This window comes from Heterodontus francisci, chromosome 11 (genome assembly GCF_036365525.1).
Source record: "Heterodontus francisci isolate sHetFra1 chromosome 11, sHetFra1.hap1, whole genome shotgun sequence".
NCBI classification, from domain to species: domain Eukaryota; kingdom Metazoa; phylum Chordata; class Chondrichthyes; order Heterodontiformes; family Heterodontidae; genus Heterodontus; species Heterodontus francisci.
Genome location: NC_090381.1, coordinates 74,807,290 through 74,825,598, shown reverse-complemented (window position 1 = coordinate 74,825,598; position 18,309 = coordinate 74,807,290). Strand labels below are relative to the sequence as shown.

Below are 18,309 nucleotides of genomic sequence, written 5' to 3'. Positions count from 1 at the left end.
CTGTGGATGACCAGGCCCATGCAGAGCCCCAGCTGATGATGCGCCTCTGAGTTCAGAAGCATAGAACATGGTGGAGTTGCCGAGAGAAGTAAGGGAACATCTGGCAGAGCTGGCAGAGACAATTCACAGCCATGAGTGGACGATAGAGGAGCCCATCCATGCCATGAGTGCTGCCATATCTCAGGCATGTGAGTACATGGCTTCCTCCACTGAAAGGTTGGTGACCCTCATGGAGAGCCAGATCGCACAGATACATACAAACACCTGCACACCATCACCTTGTCCATGAGCTCAATGCAGCAGTGGCAAGGCAAGATAGGGATGAGGCGCCTGACATCTCATTCAGGTCCTCGGCCATCTCAGATTAGCAGGGAGATGTAAGTGAGGCTTGAAAGGGAAGAGGAGAGTCTGCTGTCTACACCTGGGGGCTCCCCCTCCAAGCAATCTGAGTGTGGTCATCAGCTCCTCAGTCCGTCCGCCAGTTAGCCCATCTCCAGTTGCCGCAACGACTGAGGAGGCTTCTGTACCTGTGCAGGAACCTCTCAGCCAGCTGGCACCCTCCAGGCTTCGGTCAGTCAGAGGACACCTGCCAAAGTCATCCCAGGCAAAGGGACAGTCCGATCAGCAGCCTGCCTCCACCTCAACTGCCAGCGCAGGGGTTGCACTGTGTAGAAGCACACAAAAGCTTATAAAGAAGAGCACCCAGATGCACTTGGGGCTTCGCATGTGTATGAATTATGGCCTTGTCATTGGTTACTCCAATTATGTGAATAAATGGAGGTCAGAATCATTGCTGAAAATGGCTCATGCTTTCATTGCTGCCTTGTCAGATGCAACCTTCACCCTTGCTCCCTAAATGGGCTGTCAGTGTAGGCACAAACTGGGTTTGGTCAGTGTGTCAGATGTGTCAGAGTGTGTGGTGAAGCTGGGCACTAGGCACTCGAGTACGATTGGAAGGAGGTGACAGGCGGAATACAGTGAGGCAAGTCTTTACTGAATTCACTTTGAGAGGCCATTGTGGTGGCAGGAAGAGGGTATGTATGAGATTGCCACATGTATCTCAATGGCCATGGCCTCCAGGACAAGGAAGTCAGGATCCAGTGCTGTCTGCTCAGTAATCTCCTCCTCATTTTCCTCATTCGATGAGGACTGGCAATCAAACATGTTCTCTTCATGCAAGGCCTCCCCCCTCTGCAGTGGTAGATTATGCAGAGCACAGCAGACCACCACAATACACAAGACCCTCACTGGAGCATACTAAATCGAGCAGAATCTGGGATCTCTGCAAGGGTGGGCACTGAGGGGTATTAGAGCATCTTCTGGATCGATCAAGGCACCAGAATCTCATCTTCAGCAGCCCAAAGGCCTGCTCAATGGTTGTTCCAGTGGACCCATGGAAGGTGTTGTATCCCTCCTGTGTTGCAGTGCAAGTGTTTTGCACAGGCATAAGTAACCATGTTTTCAGTGGATAGCCCTTGTCCCCAAGAATCCATCCCTGAACCAAGCGGGAGGCCAGAAAAGCTGTGACACCTGGGACTGTCAAAGTATGTAGGCGTTGTGGCTGATTCCCAGGAAGTGGGCACACCCCTGCTAGAAACGCTTCCAGTGGTCGCAGACCAGTTAAACGTTGATGAAATGGAAGCCCTTCCTGTTGATGAAGGCGGCTGGCTGCTCTGTGTGAGCCTTCATGGCCACAGGTGTGCAGTCGATGATACCTTGTACCTGGGGGAATCCAGCGATGGCACCGAAACCGATGGTCCTCTCCGCCTGACTGGTCTGGTATTGCACTTAGTCACCAGCCCTCTTGAACACAGCATCAATCACCTCCTTGATGCAGTGGTGGCTGCTGCCTGGGAGACCTCCCACATGTCTCCAGTGGATCCCTGGAAAGAGTCAGACTCATAGAAATTGAGTGCCGCGGGCCAAGGGCATTGGGTGTCCACTGAAGCCCATGGGTTGCAGTTCGTCCTGCAGCATGGTCATAAGTCGGTGATGATCTCCCTGGAGAGCCGCATCCTTCACTGAGACTGCCGCTCGGGCATTTACAGGTAGTTGAGGCGAGTCCAGTGCCACTCTCTACCGCTGATAGGCCCTCCTTGGCATGGCTGGCTGCTGCCGCTCTCATACTGGAACTTCAGGGGGGTGCCCAGCCGAATCCTATCCCTCCCTTACTCTGAACTGCTGCTGTGCGGCACGTGGATCATGCAGATCCATAAAGACTAGGTGTATGAGACCCAGGCCAGCTGGTTTCTGCCCCTCCTGTGCGCTGGGGACACAACCTTAACTTGGCACCTTCCCGGTGCTACTCCTTTCTGAAGATGCTCGAATACCCTTCAGCGCCTACCCTTGCAGAGATCCCAGCACCCGAGACTGCACCAACCCTCATACCTGAAACTGCACCCATGCTTGTACCCAAAACTGCACCAACCCTTGCACCTGAGACTGTGCTGACCTTTGCAGAGAGCCCAGCACCGCAGGCTGACAATAGCCTCCACTCCCCCCTCTTCCCCTATCGACTGTTCAACGTGGCTGCCTTCCTGCAGTGGCACTGAGGCCTCGGTGCCATCACCTTTAAATGGCCGGGGATCTGAAGACTCGTGATTCAGTGTGCCGTTGATTGACTAAATTTGAAATCCCCCATAAAATTGGCTTCAATTCAATGCAAATGCATTTTAACTAGCTGTTCATCAATTTAAATTGCAATCCCGGTGGTTTGTAGCAGCAACGCTGTCTTGGAGCTTTCCTGCCACTGACAAAATCTGGAACTGATGTCATGACGTTGGGTTTCCAGGCGAGCGCGCCCACCCTGATTTTTCAGTCTCCCGCACCTCCACTCCTGCTCCCACTAGCTAGATAAAATTCAGCCTATATATTCAGAAAGAGAAGATCAAGACAAAGTAATAAAAAATTAATGGACCAAAAATCACGGGGCGCACACTTGCAATTTCCTGATCTGCACTCCCACATCCAAGCCTTGCCATCGGGAGTGCAGCATTGTATCATCCCTGATTTTGTGAGACAGGCACTGAGCTATGCTAAATGTTGCAATATAAGCCCTGCCTCCTATTTAGAGAAAACTACAGGCACAGAAAAAAACGTGCCCAGAGAAATTGGCCTGTTGCACAGTTAGCTGAACAAATTAAAATCTCCTTGTACATTTCAAGGCTTACGTGTTTGTATCCTCTGCTCTAATAGCATTTTCTTTCACATCAGTTATCAGGCATGTTGATAACGTTGGCTACTAACCTTCTAAGTGAGAGAGCTAGCAACTCTTGCCTGGAGTCATAGAGTTATACAGCACAGAAACAGGCCCTTCGGCCCACCGTGTGTGTGCCGGCCATCAAGCACCTACCTATTCTCATACCATTTTCCAGCAATTGGCCCCTAGCCTTGTATTCTATGGCATTTCAAGTGCACATCTAAATAATTCTTAAATGTTGTGAGGGTTCCTGCCTCTACCACCCCTTCAGGCAGTGTGTTCCAGATTCCAACCACCATCTGGATGAAAAAACTTTTCCTCAAATCCCCATTAAATCTCCTGCCCCTTACCTTAAATCTATGCCCCCTGGTTATTGACAACTCCGCTAAGGGAAAAAGTTTCTTCCTATCTACTCTATCTATGCCCCTCATAATTTTGCATACATCAATCAGGCCCCCCCTCAGCCTTCTCTGCTCAAAGGAAAACAAGCTTAGCCTATCCAGTCTGTCTTCTTCGCTGAAATGCTCTAGCCCAGGCAACATCCTGGTGAATCTCCTCTGCACCCTCTCCAGTGCAATCACATCCTTCCTATAGTGTGGCGACCAGAACTGTACACAGTACTCCAGCTGTGGCCTAATTAAATAACCATTCCACACACTCTTCCTCCTCTCTGCATCCTCAGTATTTGTAATCAAATTCATTGCCTGGTTTCCTACTCTACCTCATTCTTTCCCATGAGCTTCTTACCTGACTTGGCTTTACTTTCCTCTTACAGGTTTGTATTACCAGATGTAGTACCACCAAATCACTGATTTAGCTTGCCTTCTCTCCTACTCATCTTGAAGTGTACAAAATATAAAAACCAGAGCGGATTGGATAGTTTACACAATGTTGCTTATATTTACAGGATATGCGAAAGTGCCATCGAGTGAGCTGGTACCCGGTGATGTTTTTTTGGTTACAGGAAATAAACAAATCTTGTCCTGTGATGCTGTACTGATCCATGGGGTCTGTATTGTCAATGAGAGCATGCTTACAGGTAAGAATCTCTCTTTTTTACTTGTGTGTGAAATCTCATCCTACTTGTTTTCTGGAAAATGGAAAGTTAAATAAAGTTGAGTGGCACTTGCACATCTCCATGTAGCCAGTTCAAGAGCAATAAAGCAGAGGACATTGGTATCAAATGTCCTCAATTGCCCGGTTAAATTGAAGTAGTGAAAAAACTACCTGATTGAGTTGGAAATCCCTTTATCTGTAAGTCAGACATTTTTGCTTTATCCCTAATGAGCAAGTAAAATTAGAAGGATGGTATTTGGAGAAGGGGGTTATCCCCATATCAATAGTAGGTTGACAGGACCCTCTAACTTACCTTCTGAATGCATTTGCTTCAACATAGTTTTAACGTTCCTTTATTGGAGAATTTTTATTCTTTTTGTTCTTGTGGGTTGGAAATTTATGTCCCCCTGCAGGAGCGGGCTGGAGTCGGGGGGGCGGGGGGGCGGTGGGGTGAGGGGGCGGGTAGGGTGCGTAAAATTGAGTGGGAGGTGGGGCGTGCCTTCCCGTCACCTTCCTGCCCCCACTGCAATTTTACAAGCAGCGGGGGAGGTGACAAATGGCCCTTAAGTGACCAATTAATTGCCACTTAAGTGTCTCCTCCTGCCGCAGTTGGCATATTACCAGCGGCAGGCAGGTGGTTCAGTAGCTCAGAAGGCCGCCCAGTAAAACCTGGTGGCTTCCTTGCGGGCTGTATGTCCCTCCGGCAGCACAGGCTGTCCCCATTGGAGCACCTCCATCCACTTCTCGATCGACCCCTGCACCCCCTCCCATCCACCCTGATGCTTCGCCGGGGCCCAGCCAATTGCCCCAGTGAGGCCCCACACAGCCTGGGGTGCAGTCCCAGCAGTGGCCAATGCTCCCGGGTGGTGCTGCTGGGACTGAAGAGTTGCTGGCCCGCTGATTGGTCAGCAACTCTTTGAGGCAGGACTTACTGCCTCAGAGGGGCGGAAGTCCCGCCCAAGGCCAATTAGAGGCCTGGGCAGCATAAAATCATGGCTTCCATGCCTGGCTTACCACCGACTTTTTCTGCTGGTGGGCAGGGCTTCCGGCCCAATGTAAAATTCTGGCCGTGGTGTGCATGACACTGACAAGCGAGCGTTAATTGCCCATCCCTAGTTTCCCTGAGAGCATTAATAGTCAACCATATAATGTAGAAGTGGAGACACATGTAGGTCAGACTATTGGTAGTATATTTTAACCCCCCCCTTTAATGACTGATGAATCATACTGTCTTCCTTCCTCTTTGGCCCCACCACCACCACAGTCTGTGGCAAACTCTCAACTGCTGGCCCAAATTATTTCAGGAGCCTGCCTTGCATAGATACTGAATTTGGAAAATACAGCAGACTTGACTCTTGGTTAGTGCCAGAACAGAAAATGCTCATTATATTTTTGCTGCCGCTTGCTTTATTGAGAATACATTGTTCTATGCTTGTGTAATCAATCACTGTTGACTGACTATACTTTGTTGACTTATCTATTATTTTGTTTTACTTTATAAGGCGAAAGTATTCCTGTAACAAAGACACCATTGCCAAGCATCCCTAACTGTTGGAAAATCTCAACTGAAGATTACAAGCGACACATCCTTTTCTGTGGGACCCAAGTGATTCAGTCAAAGGCAGCAGACCAGGGTGAAGTAAAAGCTGTTGTCTATCGGACAGGTCTGTCTTCTATGAGAAAAGAATATAAACTGCTTGGACTGTAAATGTTTCCATATATGTTGCAGAATACAAACTTCTCCACCTGCTGCACTTCATTTTAGAGGGGGTAAATTTTTGTATTCACTATCTGTGCATTCATCATCACCTAGGCAGAACACAGAAAGGAATTAATGGAAAGGAAATTGATTGTGTTTTATTCCTTGCATACATTCCTACCTGCCTGATTATCTTTCCTGCACGCCATGCAGGTGATGCTTAATATCTGAGTGGTAAACATGGAGATCGAACTCAGTATGCCTATTTGTGTTCTTAAGATTAGATACTAGCGTTATTGATGCTGCAGTGATGTGTTGTGTTATTGAGAGGTAAGGGTTAGGCTCATTAATTTTCAATGATGGGTTCATCTACACTGCTGGGAAGGATGCTGACACCAAAAGCATGGATTCTTCCTCAATGGAGAGAAGGACATTTAGTTGGGAAATCATTGAGATTGAGTTTAATCACATCCTAACAGATAGTTTATTCATCCATTAAGTAAAATAGGAAATTAAAATAGTTTGTAGTGTGTAATACTGTATAGTATATTTAGTAATGATGGAAATAGCAGTACCCAAAGCGAATGGCAATCTCTGCATAACAGAATAGAAAAGATTTGTTTTATCCCTCACAATCTTGTTGCTATCAGGAACAACTTGTGCTAACTTTATTAAATATTCTTCTTTGGCCTCCTTGTCTCGAGAGACAATGGGTAAGTGCCTAGAGGTGGTCAGTACTTTGCGGAGCAGCACCTGGAGTGGCTATAAAGGCCAATTCTTGAGTGACAGACTCTTCCACAGGCGCTGCAGATAAAATTGGTTGTCGGGGCTGTTACACAGTTGGCTCTCTCCTTGCGCTTTTCTCTTTTTTCCTGCCAACTGCTAAGTTTCTTCAATTCGCCACTCTTTCGCTCCACCTTTATCGCTGTCCGCCAGCTCTGGTGATCACTGGCAACTGACTACCACGACCTGTGGTCAATGTCACAGGACTTCATGTCGCATTTGCAGACATCTTTAAAGTGGAGACAGGGACGGCCGGTGGGTCTGATACCAGTGACGAGCTCGCAGTACAATGCGTCCTTGGGGATCCTGCCATCTTTCATGCAGCTCACATGGCCAAGACATCTCAAGTGCCGCTGACTCAGTAGTGTGTATAAGCTGGGGATGTTGGCCGCCTCGAGGACTTCTGCGTTAGAGATACGGTCCTTCCACCTGATGCGAAGGATTCTCTGGAGGCAGTGAAGATGGAATGAGTTGAGACATCACTCTTGGCTGATATACGTTGTCCAGGCCTCGCTGCCGTAGAGCAAGGTACTGAGGACACAGGCTTGAAACACTCAGACTTTTGAGTTCCGTGTCAGTGCGCCATTTTCCCACACTCTCTTGGCCAGTCTGGACATAGCAGTGGAAGCCTTTCCCATGCACTTGTTGATTTCTGCATCGAGAGACAGGTTACTGGTGATAGTTGAGCCTAGGAGGTGAACTCTTGAACCACTTCCAGAGCTTGGGCGCTGATATTGATGGATGGAGCATCTCTGACGTCCTGTCCCATGATGTTCGTTTTCTTGAAGCTGATGGTTAGGCCAAATTCATTGCAGGCAGCCGCAATCCTGTCGATGAGTCTCTGCAGACACTCTTCTGTGTGGGATGTTAATGCAGCATCATCAGCAAAGAGGAGTTCCCTGATGAGGACCTTCCGTACTTTGCTCTTCGCTCTTAGATGGGCAAGGTTGAACAACCTGCCATCTGATCTTGTGTGGAGAAAAATTCCTTCTTCTGAAGACTTGAACGCATGTGAGAGCAGCAGTGAGTAGAAGATCCCAAACAGTGTAGGTGCGAGAACACAGCCCTGTTTCACGCTACTCAGGATAGGAAAGGGGTCTGATGAGGCACTGCTATGCTGAATTGTGCCTTTCATATTGTCATGGAATGACAATACTTAGTAGCTTTGGTGGACATCCGATCTTTGCTAGTAGTCTGGAGAGACCACGTCTGCTGACGAGGTCAAAGGCATTGGTGAGATCTATGAAGGTAACGTAGAGGGGCATCTGTTGTTCGCGGCATTTCTGCTGTAGCTGGTGAAGGGAGGACAGAATGTCAATGATGGATCTCTCTGCTTGAAAGCCGTTCTGTGCCTCAGGGTAGACACGCTCAGCCAGCTTCTGAAGTCTGTTTAAAACGACTCAAGCGAAGACTTATAAATATTATACCTATAAAAATGACCTTAATAGTTCCTCCTCTTTCTTACCAATGAAATTGTGTCACTTCAGGTTTTACTACTACCAAGGGGGAGTTAGTGAGGTCCATTCTGTACCCAAAACCAATGGATTTCAAACTGTACCAAGATGCCTTTCGATTCCTGATGTGCCTCACAGTTATTGCAACAATTGGAATGATCTATTCAGTCTGCATTCTTGTGATAAATGGGGTAAGTTAACAACAGCCACTGTCCATGAATGCTCCAGAAATAACAAAATAGCTCATGTGTTATATTTGTTCTTTTTGTGAAGTGATTTGAAAATCCTCTTTCTTATTTTCAGATCACAGCCTTAGTCTACCCTACCTGCGGTCTTCTCCAGCCATATGAGTCAACTGGCATACCCTGCTCCTCTGACTCCAATTTACTGCTTGATCACACTCCCTTCATTCTATCATCGAAGATCAATTCTTCAGTCACTAGTCCTCTGCTTTTGGAATTCTCTGCAGAAAGTACTTTGTCTTGCTATTTTTCTCTCTGCCTTCAATATAAACCTATCTGTTCAAACATGACCATCATCTCCCCTTAATTTCCCCCCCTTGTAAAGTGCTCTGAAATGTTTCTTTTATAAAGAGTGTTTTATAAATATAAGGTATTATAACATTTAAAATTAAAACAGGAAGTATTTAAAACATATCAGTTTACAGTTTAAATTATATGTGCTGATTATCTGTTTGTTTTGCAAAAATAACTGCCAGAAAGTTGCAGAAGATAATAAAAACCATGTGGAAACGTAGTTAGTTACTCAGGGCCTAAAACTGCTGAAGTCCACTCCACCCCCAGCAAGTACATTGGACTAGAACCCATCCTACCATTACGTTCTAGCACCTGGCCTGAAACCCCATCCCAAATCAAAGAATAGCCAGGATGGCCAACCAACCCTGCAAGGCATGCCACAGGTGGAGAGGAAGCCCAGCAAGGAGCTGAAGACAGTTTGCATCTTCTGCACTCAATGAAGCAAACAAGCCTCTTGAGCAAGATAAGTCAATCATCTTCAGGACTGAGTAGCTTTCCCAAGTAAAGGCAGTGTGAGTTCCACTGAGGGCTACAGAGGGTGTAAAGAGCAGAATATCTGATGTCGCCCAGAACTGTACCTTTGATATGGGGGCAGAGCAAAAGATTTACTCATGACTCCCCTTCCCAGGAAAATCACAGAATGGAAAACATGGGGCAGAATCTCAGTGGAAGTGGGCCTCACCTCAATTCTCAGTTACCAATGGAGCGATCCACCCCAGTTCCATCCAGGGCCCGATTGGAATTTCAGTGTTTAAAGCTTATCCTGTAACTTCATGAGTCTTCATTAAGACTTCATGAAACGGGTGTTAGATAATTTACATATGCAAGCAAAGAGCCTAACACAAATTTGAGCCCCCCATCACCTCACAACCCCGCCCCCCCCAACGCCACCCCCCACCCACCTCCGGTCATTCAAAATTGAGTTGTCCTGAATGCAGCTGGCACCAGGCTTTTGCATTCAGGAGAATCAGATCTACTTATGGTCTAGACAGTGATCCTTAAAGGGACTGTGGCAAGCAAAAACCAAAAAGCTATGGTTAGAAACAGCACTTACCTGGGTGTGGAGACGGGAAGTGCAGAATTGCTTCTCCTAGCTCCACTGTAGTCCCACAAACTGTTACCGGTTACTGGTCACACGCACCGCCTCACCCCCACTGCCCCCCCCACCCAATCCTCTTCTATGCCAGCAGGCCAGTACCATCAAATTTCTTGGCCTATATATCCTTTGTACATATTGTTCGAAAATTTACTGTAAAATAAACAGTGAGCCCAACAGCGCTCACCATTATTTATGTGCAAATTGGACAGCAACTTCAGTTGAGCACAGATGTGCAGTTAAACGCAAAAATCTAGACTTTGCTTTCAAAAATGCGCAACTCCTCTGTATGAAAACTGCACGAAAAAGGCATCTCACTGTCTGGTTCCCCATTCAGATGTATTAAATGACATGAAATTCCTGTGCTTATATTGTCGACAGGGACTAAACTTGCCACAGAAAGATAGGGTTTGTCCATTACAGTCTACGGACCCTTTTAACAACTTCATCAGTCTTATCAATAAGAACATATAAACGTACGAACAAATGAATTAGGAGCAGGAGTAGGCCATTCGACCCCTTCGTGCCTGCTCCGCCATTTAATAAGATCATGGCTGATCTGATTGTGGCCTCAACTCCAGTTCCCTGCCTACCCGATACCCTTTTACTCCCTTGTTAGTCAAGAATTTATCTATATCTGCCTTAAAAATATTCAATGACCCTGCCTCCACCACTCTCTGGGAAAGAGAGTTCCAAAGTCACAACCCTCTGAGAGAAAAAAAATTCTCCTCATCTCTGTCTTAAATGGGCAACCCCTTATTTTTAAACTGTCTTCCCGAGTTCCAGTCTCTCCGAAAAGCAGTCACCCTGTCAAGTCCCCTCAGCATATTATATGTTTCAATAAGATCACCTCTCATTCTTCTAAAGTCCAATGGATACAGACCCAACCTGTGCAACCTTTCCTCATGAGATAACATCCCCCTCACCCAACCCAGGTATCAGTCAAGTGAACCTTCTCTACACTGCCTGTAACACATTTATATCCTTTCTCAAATAAGGAGACCAAAACTGTACACACTACTCCAGATGTGGTCTCACCAATACCCTATCCAACTGTAGCAAAACATCCCTACTTTTATATTCTATTCCCCTTGCAATAAACAACAAAATTCCATTTGCCTTCCTAATTACTTTCTGTATCTGCATAACAACCTTTAATGATTCAAGTACCAGGACATCCAGATTTCTCTGTACCTCAGAATTTTGCAATTTCTCTCCATTTTAAATAATAGGCTGCTTCACTATTCTTCATGTCAAAGTGGATAACTTCACATTTTCCCACATTATAGTCCATTTGTCAAATTTTTGTCCACACAATTAACCAGTCTATATCCCTTTGCAGACTCTTTGTGTCCTCACAACTTACTTTTCTATCTATCTTTGTGTCATCAGCAAATTTAGCAACCTTATGGTCAGTCCCTTCATCCATGTCATTGATATTGTCATGCAGGCCCCCACCTGCCAAGAATTGAGGCACATTAATTTCGACACATGGACATTAAATTTCAAATTGTTGCTGGGTGAAGAAAAAGCAAGATCTACCTACAAACAAGGACTCTACAGTGAGCTCGAAGACCCATAATAAAAACTCTTCAGATATTGCCTCAAACCTTTCCACTTTATTTTTCATCTCCTCTTTTCTGTCTCTATTTGCATGTGCGTATCGCATATCCATGCTAGCGTGGGGCGTGGCGTGTATCCGGAGGCGTTAACCAAATTAGAGCTTTACGTTTAAGTATAATAAAATTTCACCTTTCTTCTTTAAACCTAAGAAAGCCTGTTTGTGCTGGTTTCTTTGCCTTATAATTGGAAAGCGGTGAATAAGGATTCACCAAGGGGGAGCTAAAAACAATGTGTTTAAAAATAAAACCCTGTTATGGTAAGAACAGGTGAAGGCTGAAACGAACCCCTAGACCTCTTTCTCACCTGGTCATAACAGAAATTTGGGTGATAGCATCTGGAATTGACCCACAGACAAACAAGAGAAATTGAAAGTGGGAAGCCAAATTGTTCCCATCAAAAAAGAGCAAGATTAATACAGGTTTTCTTGTGGTTGTGTGTGATTGAATATTAACATGTCTGCAACTGAAGCGAGTAGCTCCCCAAGCCAGGGTGAAGTAACTGGGCATACGTTTAAAGCACTGTTTATGGAGGAGTTGAGGAAAATGGCTGAGCAGTGTGGGATCACTGTACATGGCAACGCCAGGTAGTCTGAACGCCTAAGGCTAGTGACCAACCATTTTTCTCTTAAATATGAAGAAGCAGAAACAGGGTTAGAAGCAGACTCCAATAGGGTATTGTTAGCAAAGATACAATTGGAGCAGAGGAAACTTGAATTGGAATAAAGAGAAAGAGAGAGAGAGAGGCAAGAGAGAAAGAGCTAGCCTTCCAGAAGGAACGTGAAGAGAGAGAAAGAGAGGAGAGAGAGAAAGAAAGATAGGAGAAGGAGCAAGAGAGAGGGGAGAGAGAGAGAAAGAATATTCCAGAAAGAATGCGAAGAAAGAGAGTTGAAGCTGCTTGAGTTAACTAGGGGGCGACAGAGTAACCTCAGTGAAAGCATGGCCAATATGGAGGAGCGTAATTCAGGGCTGGGTACAGAATTGTTTAAACTAGTTCATCTAATCCCAAAATTCAATAAGGAAGATGTAGAGGGCTTTTTTGTGTCCTTTGAGAAACTGGCAAGGCAGCTAAAATAGCCAGCTGAGGCATGGTGTCTTTTACTACAAAGCAAGCTAACTGGAAAAGCCCATGAGGTTTATTCCCTGTTGCCAGATGAGAGTTTATCAAATTATGAACTGACCAAAAATGCTATCCTCAGGGCATATGAATTAGTGCCTGAAGCCTATCACCAAAAGTTTAGAACCCTCAAGAAGCAAGCTAACCAAACTTATCTGGAGTTTGAAAGAAGTAAGCAGCTGGCTTTTGACCAATGGCTGAGGGCTTTAAAAATACAGCTCAGCTATGAGAATCTCAGCAAAGTAATTCTGTTAGAGGAAGTTAAAAATTTTCTCCCCCATTCTCCATAAAGACCCATGTAGAGGAGCAGTGGGTCCAGAGAGCCCGGCAAGCAGCCGTTCTAGTTGATGAGTTTGCTTTAATTAATAAGTCGGTTTCCCAGGGGAGAAAATTTCCTAATCATCACCACAAATCCGAAAAGGACAAAGGGTGGGAAGGTGATAGAAGCCCAGGCAGTCCTGGGAGAGAAAGAAAAGCAGGAGACACAGGGGGCCCTCCTCCAGCCAAAAAGGAAGGTGCTATGAGCAAGAGTGAGACCCGGAGACCTGTGTGCTTCCATTGTAATCAAGCAGGGCATTTAAAAGCTGACTGCTGGAAACAAAAGGGAAAACCGGTAGGGTTGATCAGGGCATACCCGCTCAGTGAAGACAGGGACCTGATGGAAAGCACAGCAAAACAAGCTGTGACTTTAACTGCAGTAAGAGTGAGACCCAGGAAGCTTACTACTGCAAATGCAGGAAAATTTAATAGGATTCCTGAAGGTTATCAGGGTTTTGTGTCTGAAGGGAAAGTAACCCCATACCCCTCAAGTGGGCCAAGCAAGCCCATAGTAATTCTCAGGGACACAGGGACCACTAGATCCCATTTACTGGGAAAAGGCCTGACCTTTCCCCCAGAGAGTGCAGTGAACACCAAAATGGTGGTGAATGGTATTGGAGGGCAATGTATGCCTGTATCTGTACACTGGGTGTACCTAGAGTGCGACCTAGTTTTGGAACCGGTGACCGTAGGGATTGTCCCTAGTTTGCCTGTGGATGGGGTTGACCTGGTCCGAAGTAATGATCTGGTGGGGGTGAAGGTGGTACGCCCCCCAGTAGTGAAAGAAAGACCGCAGGAGGTCAGAGAGACAGGGGCGTGGCAGGAGACGGATCCTGCAGTTTCCCTGAATGTGTAGTGGATCAGGCCATGATCAAACCAGCTCCCCCAGGGGACACTGCATTGGCACTGCAGGCAGATGATCATGAGGTCTGCCTGTCCGAGACTTTCTTTGGATAGTTAGGAGACCCAGGGAATGAATTAAACGGATTTTCCCAAGCTGAGGCTCAGCGAGCCGACCCAGTATTGCGAGAGTTAGCACAGGCTGCCCAGTCTGAAAGTGGAGCCGAGGGAGTCCCTGATTGCCCCTATTTAAAGAATGAGGTACTGATGAGGAAATGGAGTTCTCCTCACAGACCTGAGAACAAGGAGTGGGCAGTAGTTCACCAGTTAGTGTTGCCGCAGAGGTACCGGGGCGAAATATTAAGAAGGGCCCACGAGACTACAGTGGCTGTACATGCTGGTATACGAAGACCAAAGCCCACATAAGACAGTAGTTTGACTGGCCAAAACCCCACAAAGATGTGGTGGAGTACTGCAAGAGTTGCCACATGTGCCAGGTTGAGGGAAACCCTAACCTACAGTGAAACCTGCACCCCTAAGTCCTGTACTGGTGTTAGGAGGACGCTCCAGCAGAGGGCTAGTGAACTGCAGGGGACCCTCACTGAGACCAAAAAGGGACAGGCAGGCACAAGGCTGGCAAGAGGTTAGACAGGGAAGGGGAAAAAGTGACAAAGAGGGCAGGTTAAAGGAAGGAATCTTGGATGAAAACCCCTTCTGTCCAGTCACCCAACCCCGAAAAATGTGAGAAGTTAGACCCCACATCCTCCTGCGTAAATGTAGACACAATAAGCATCCCACTAGAATTGCTAACAGCATTTACAGCAACCTACAGAGACCAAGAAAGACCTCAAGGGGCAGAGAAACTGTGATGGTGATGCCCTCACCTAGTCGAAGTGCCACGCAGGAGTGCAGTCGAGTCTGCACACATACCTGCAGGCCTGAGTTCCCAGAGAACAAAGGGGAGATGAGCAAAGAATCCTCACCCACAGTCAGAGAAAATGGGTACCACTCATCCCCTGAAGTCAAAAGCCTTTGCATGAATCAGCAAAGCACTGAAAGAGTGTTCAGGATAGACCCGCTCAATACTGACTCTCTTGGAAAAAATTCCAACTTAGGGCTAATTAAACACTCCTCCTTGGCAGACTTCAACTGGAACAAAATCCTAGGCAGTCATGGCAATGGGCAAACTGAAGAAAAACTTCTCCAAAGAACCACATGGTTACTGGCATGCCAAAAAGGGAAAATTAAAGCAGCACTGGCACCAAGAAAATACAGGCAATTTTGATAAGCTTAGGGATTTATGAATGAATGGAAATGAACGAGAGAAATGCATGGATTTTTCCTGTATCTTATATATTTTCTCTGAACCCTTTTAATGAAATGCGCCTTTTCTCAAATCGCATTTCATTCCACTGGGTGTGGAGGTGTCATGCAGGCCCTCACTTGCCAAGAATGAGGCACATTAATTTCACCACATGGACATTAAATTTCAAATTGCTGCTGGGAAGAAGAGAAGGCCTGTGACAAGGGGTTGACAGGCCCCTGGTTGGAAAGACATTTTGCAAATTAACAGATGGTGTTGGAACAAAGGAGCTATCCCCTGATCCAGTACAATCCACAAAAAGACTTAGTCAAACCAGTTAGTCACATGACTAACCTGCTTGGCAGTCTGGGTTTTTTTCTGAATTGTAGAGTTTTGAATTAAGAGCTGGCAGAAAGCTGTTTGCTCCTGGATTGTAAAGACCTCTCCTAGCTGGCCCACCACAGCCCCTCTGTCTGCTCCCATCTCTTTCTCACAGAACTCCAAAAACCAACTGAAGACACAAGAACCCCAAGAGAGAAAAGTCTCTTGCAGTGAACAAGGCTTAAGAAGAATACTGGGCCCAAAGAAAAGCAAGATCCACCTACAAACAAGGACTCTACAGTGAGATTGATAACCCATAACAAAAACTCTTCAGATATTGCTTCAAACCTTTCCACTTTATTTTTCTTCTACTCTTTTCTGTCTCTATTTGCATGTATGTATCGTGTATGCATGCTAGCATGGGGTGCAGCGTGTATCCGTAGGCGTTAACCAAATTAGAGCTTTAAGTTTAAGTATCATAAAATTTTACCTTCTTTAAACCTAAGAAAGCCTGTTTGTGCTGGTTTCTTTGCCTTATAATTGGAAAGCTGTGAACAAGAATTCACCAAGGGGGAGCTCAAAACACAGTGTGTTTAAAAATAAAACCCTGATACAGAAAAACTAGGTGAAGGCTGAAAGGGACCCCCTGGACCTCTTTCTCACCTGATCGTAACAATATAAATTGTAAATAGATGAGGCCCCAGCACTGATCCCTGTGCCACTCCACTAGTTGCCAACCTCAAAACGACCCATTTATCCCTACTCTCTGCTTTCTGTTCGCCAACCAGTCCTTTATCCATGCTAATATGTCACTCCCTACACCATGAGTTCTTATTTTGCTTAGTAACATTTTGGGCTGAATTTTATTAGCTCGCCACCGTTTTCAGCGGAGAGCTTCCAAGATGGCACGGCGTTAGCGCGATACGGCAGCTCATTATCATGGAGGGGACAGACCACCTGCCCCCGATGAGGTAGAGTTGGCGGGCGTTTTGTCCCCGGCAAGGTGTCCGGTTCAACTGCGCAGGCACCAGCACCATTTTTAAAGGGCTTCAGACCCTTCCACTTCATTTTAATGTTTAAAGGTACAGGTTTTGCAACAAATTGAAATAAAATTTTATTTACACTTCCAATCCCCTGTCCCACTCCCCAATGAATAATACGTTTATTATTTGTCCTCTTGCTCTCCCAAAAAAGTAAATTTTCGATCACAACCTTCCCCCCCCCCCCACCCCGAACTTTCTTTACTTTAACCTTTAACTCCTTCCCACCATCCACTCAGCCAATCGCGTTCATTTTCACTTTTCCCCTCTCCCGCCCTGGGAGCTGGTAATAATCAGCCCATGATGTGGCACCTCGTCAAATGCCTTCTGGAAATCCAAGCACACCACATCCACAGGTTCCCCTTTATCCACGTTGTTCGCTAATTCTTCAAAGAACTCCACTAAATCAGTCAAGCATGATTTCCCTTTCATAAAACCATGTTGACTTTGCCCGATTACATTGAGATTTTCTAAGTGCCCTGCTATAACCTCCTTCATAATAGATTCCCCATTTTCCCTATGACAGATGTTAAGCTTACTGGCCTGTAGTTTCCTGCTTTCTGTCTCCCTCCTTTCTTGAATAGAGTAGTCACATTCACTATTTTCCAATCAGCTGGGATGCTTCCGTAATCTAGGGAATTTTGGAAAATAAAAACCAATGTATCTACTATCTCAGCAGCCACTTCTTTTAAGACCCTAGGATGAAGTTCATCAGGACCTGGGGACTTGTCAGCTTTTAGTTCTAATAATTTTTTCAGTACCCTTTCCTTGGTGATTGTAATTGTTTTAAGTTCCTCCCTCCCTTTCACCTCCTGATACACAATTATTTCTGGGATGTTGTTTGTATCCTGTACATTGAAGACAGATGCAAAATATCTGTTCAGTTCATCCACCATCTCCCTGTTTTCCATTATTAATTCCCCAGACTCTCTCTCTACACGACCAATGCTCAATTTACTTATTCTTTTCTTTTTAAAATATCTATAGAAACTCGTACTATCTGTTTTTATATTTCTAGCTAGCTTTCTTTCGGACTCTAATTTCTCCCTCCTCATTAACCTTTTAGTCATTCTTTGCTGAACTTTATATTCTGCCCAATCTTCTGCCCTCATATTTTAAGAATTATATGCTTTTTCTTTTAATTTGATACTATCTTTAACTTCCTTAGTTAGCCACAGATCGTGGGTCCTTCCCTTAGAGTATTTTTTCTCTCTAGAGTGTACCTTTTCTGAGTATTCTGAAATAGCTCCTTAAATGTCTGCCGCTGCATCTCTACTGACCTATACCTTAACCTAATTTTTCAGTTAACTTTAGCCAGCTCTGCCGTCATGCCCTCATAATTGCCCTTATTTAAGTTTAAAACACTAGTCTTAGATTTGTCCTTCTGTCCCTCAAACTGAATGTGAAATTCGATCATATTATGACTTGACTATAAGGTCATTAATTAATCCTGTCTCATTGTAAACTACCAGATCTAGTATAGCCAGCTCTCTGGTTGGCTCTAGAATGTGCTGCTCCAAGAAACTGTCCCCAAAACACTCTATGAACTCATCATCCAGGCTACCTTTGTCAATCTGATTCGTCCAGTCTATAAGTAGATTAAAATCGCCTATGATTATCGTCATATCTTTCTCACAAGCCCCCATTATTTCATCCTGCATACCCTGCCCTACAGTGTGGTTACTGTTAGGGGCCCATAAATCACTCCCACAAATGACTTTTTACCTTTACTACTTCTCATCATTACCCAAACTGTTTGTACATCATGAGCTCCAGAACTAAGGTCATCTCCCTGCATTGTACCAATGCTATTCTTAATTAACAGAGCTACCCCTCCACCTTTTCTTAGCTTCCTGTTCTTCCTAAATGTCATGTACCCTTGAATATTCAGGTCCCAGTCTTTGTCATCTTACAGCCATGTCTCTGTA

At 45.5% G+C, this 18,309-nt stretch overlaps 1 protein-coding gene across 1 annotated transcript in view; it reads left to right on the top strand.

Annotated features, from left to right (window-relative positions):
- Positions 1-18,309, top strand: part of LOC137375038 (probable cation-transporting ATPase 13A4) — a 143,576-nt gene that overhangs the window by 33,601 nt on the left and 91,666 nt on the right. The window contains 3 exon segments of the mRNA XM_068041662.1: positions 4,107-4,238; positions 5,758-5,919; positions 8,225-8,382. Coding sequence (XP_067897763.1) covers positions 4,107-4,238; positions 5,758-5,919; positions 8,225-8,382 — 452 coding nt within the window.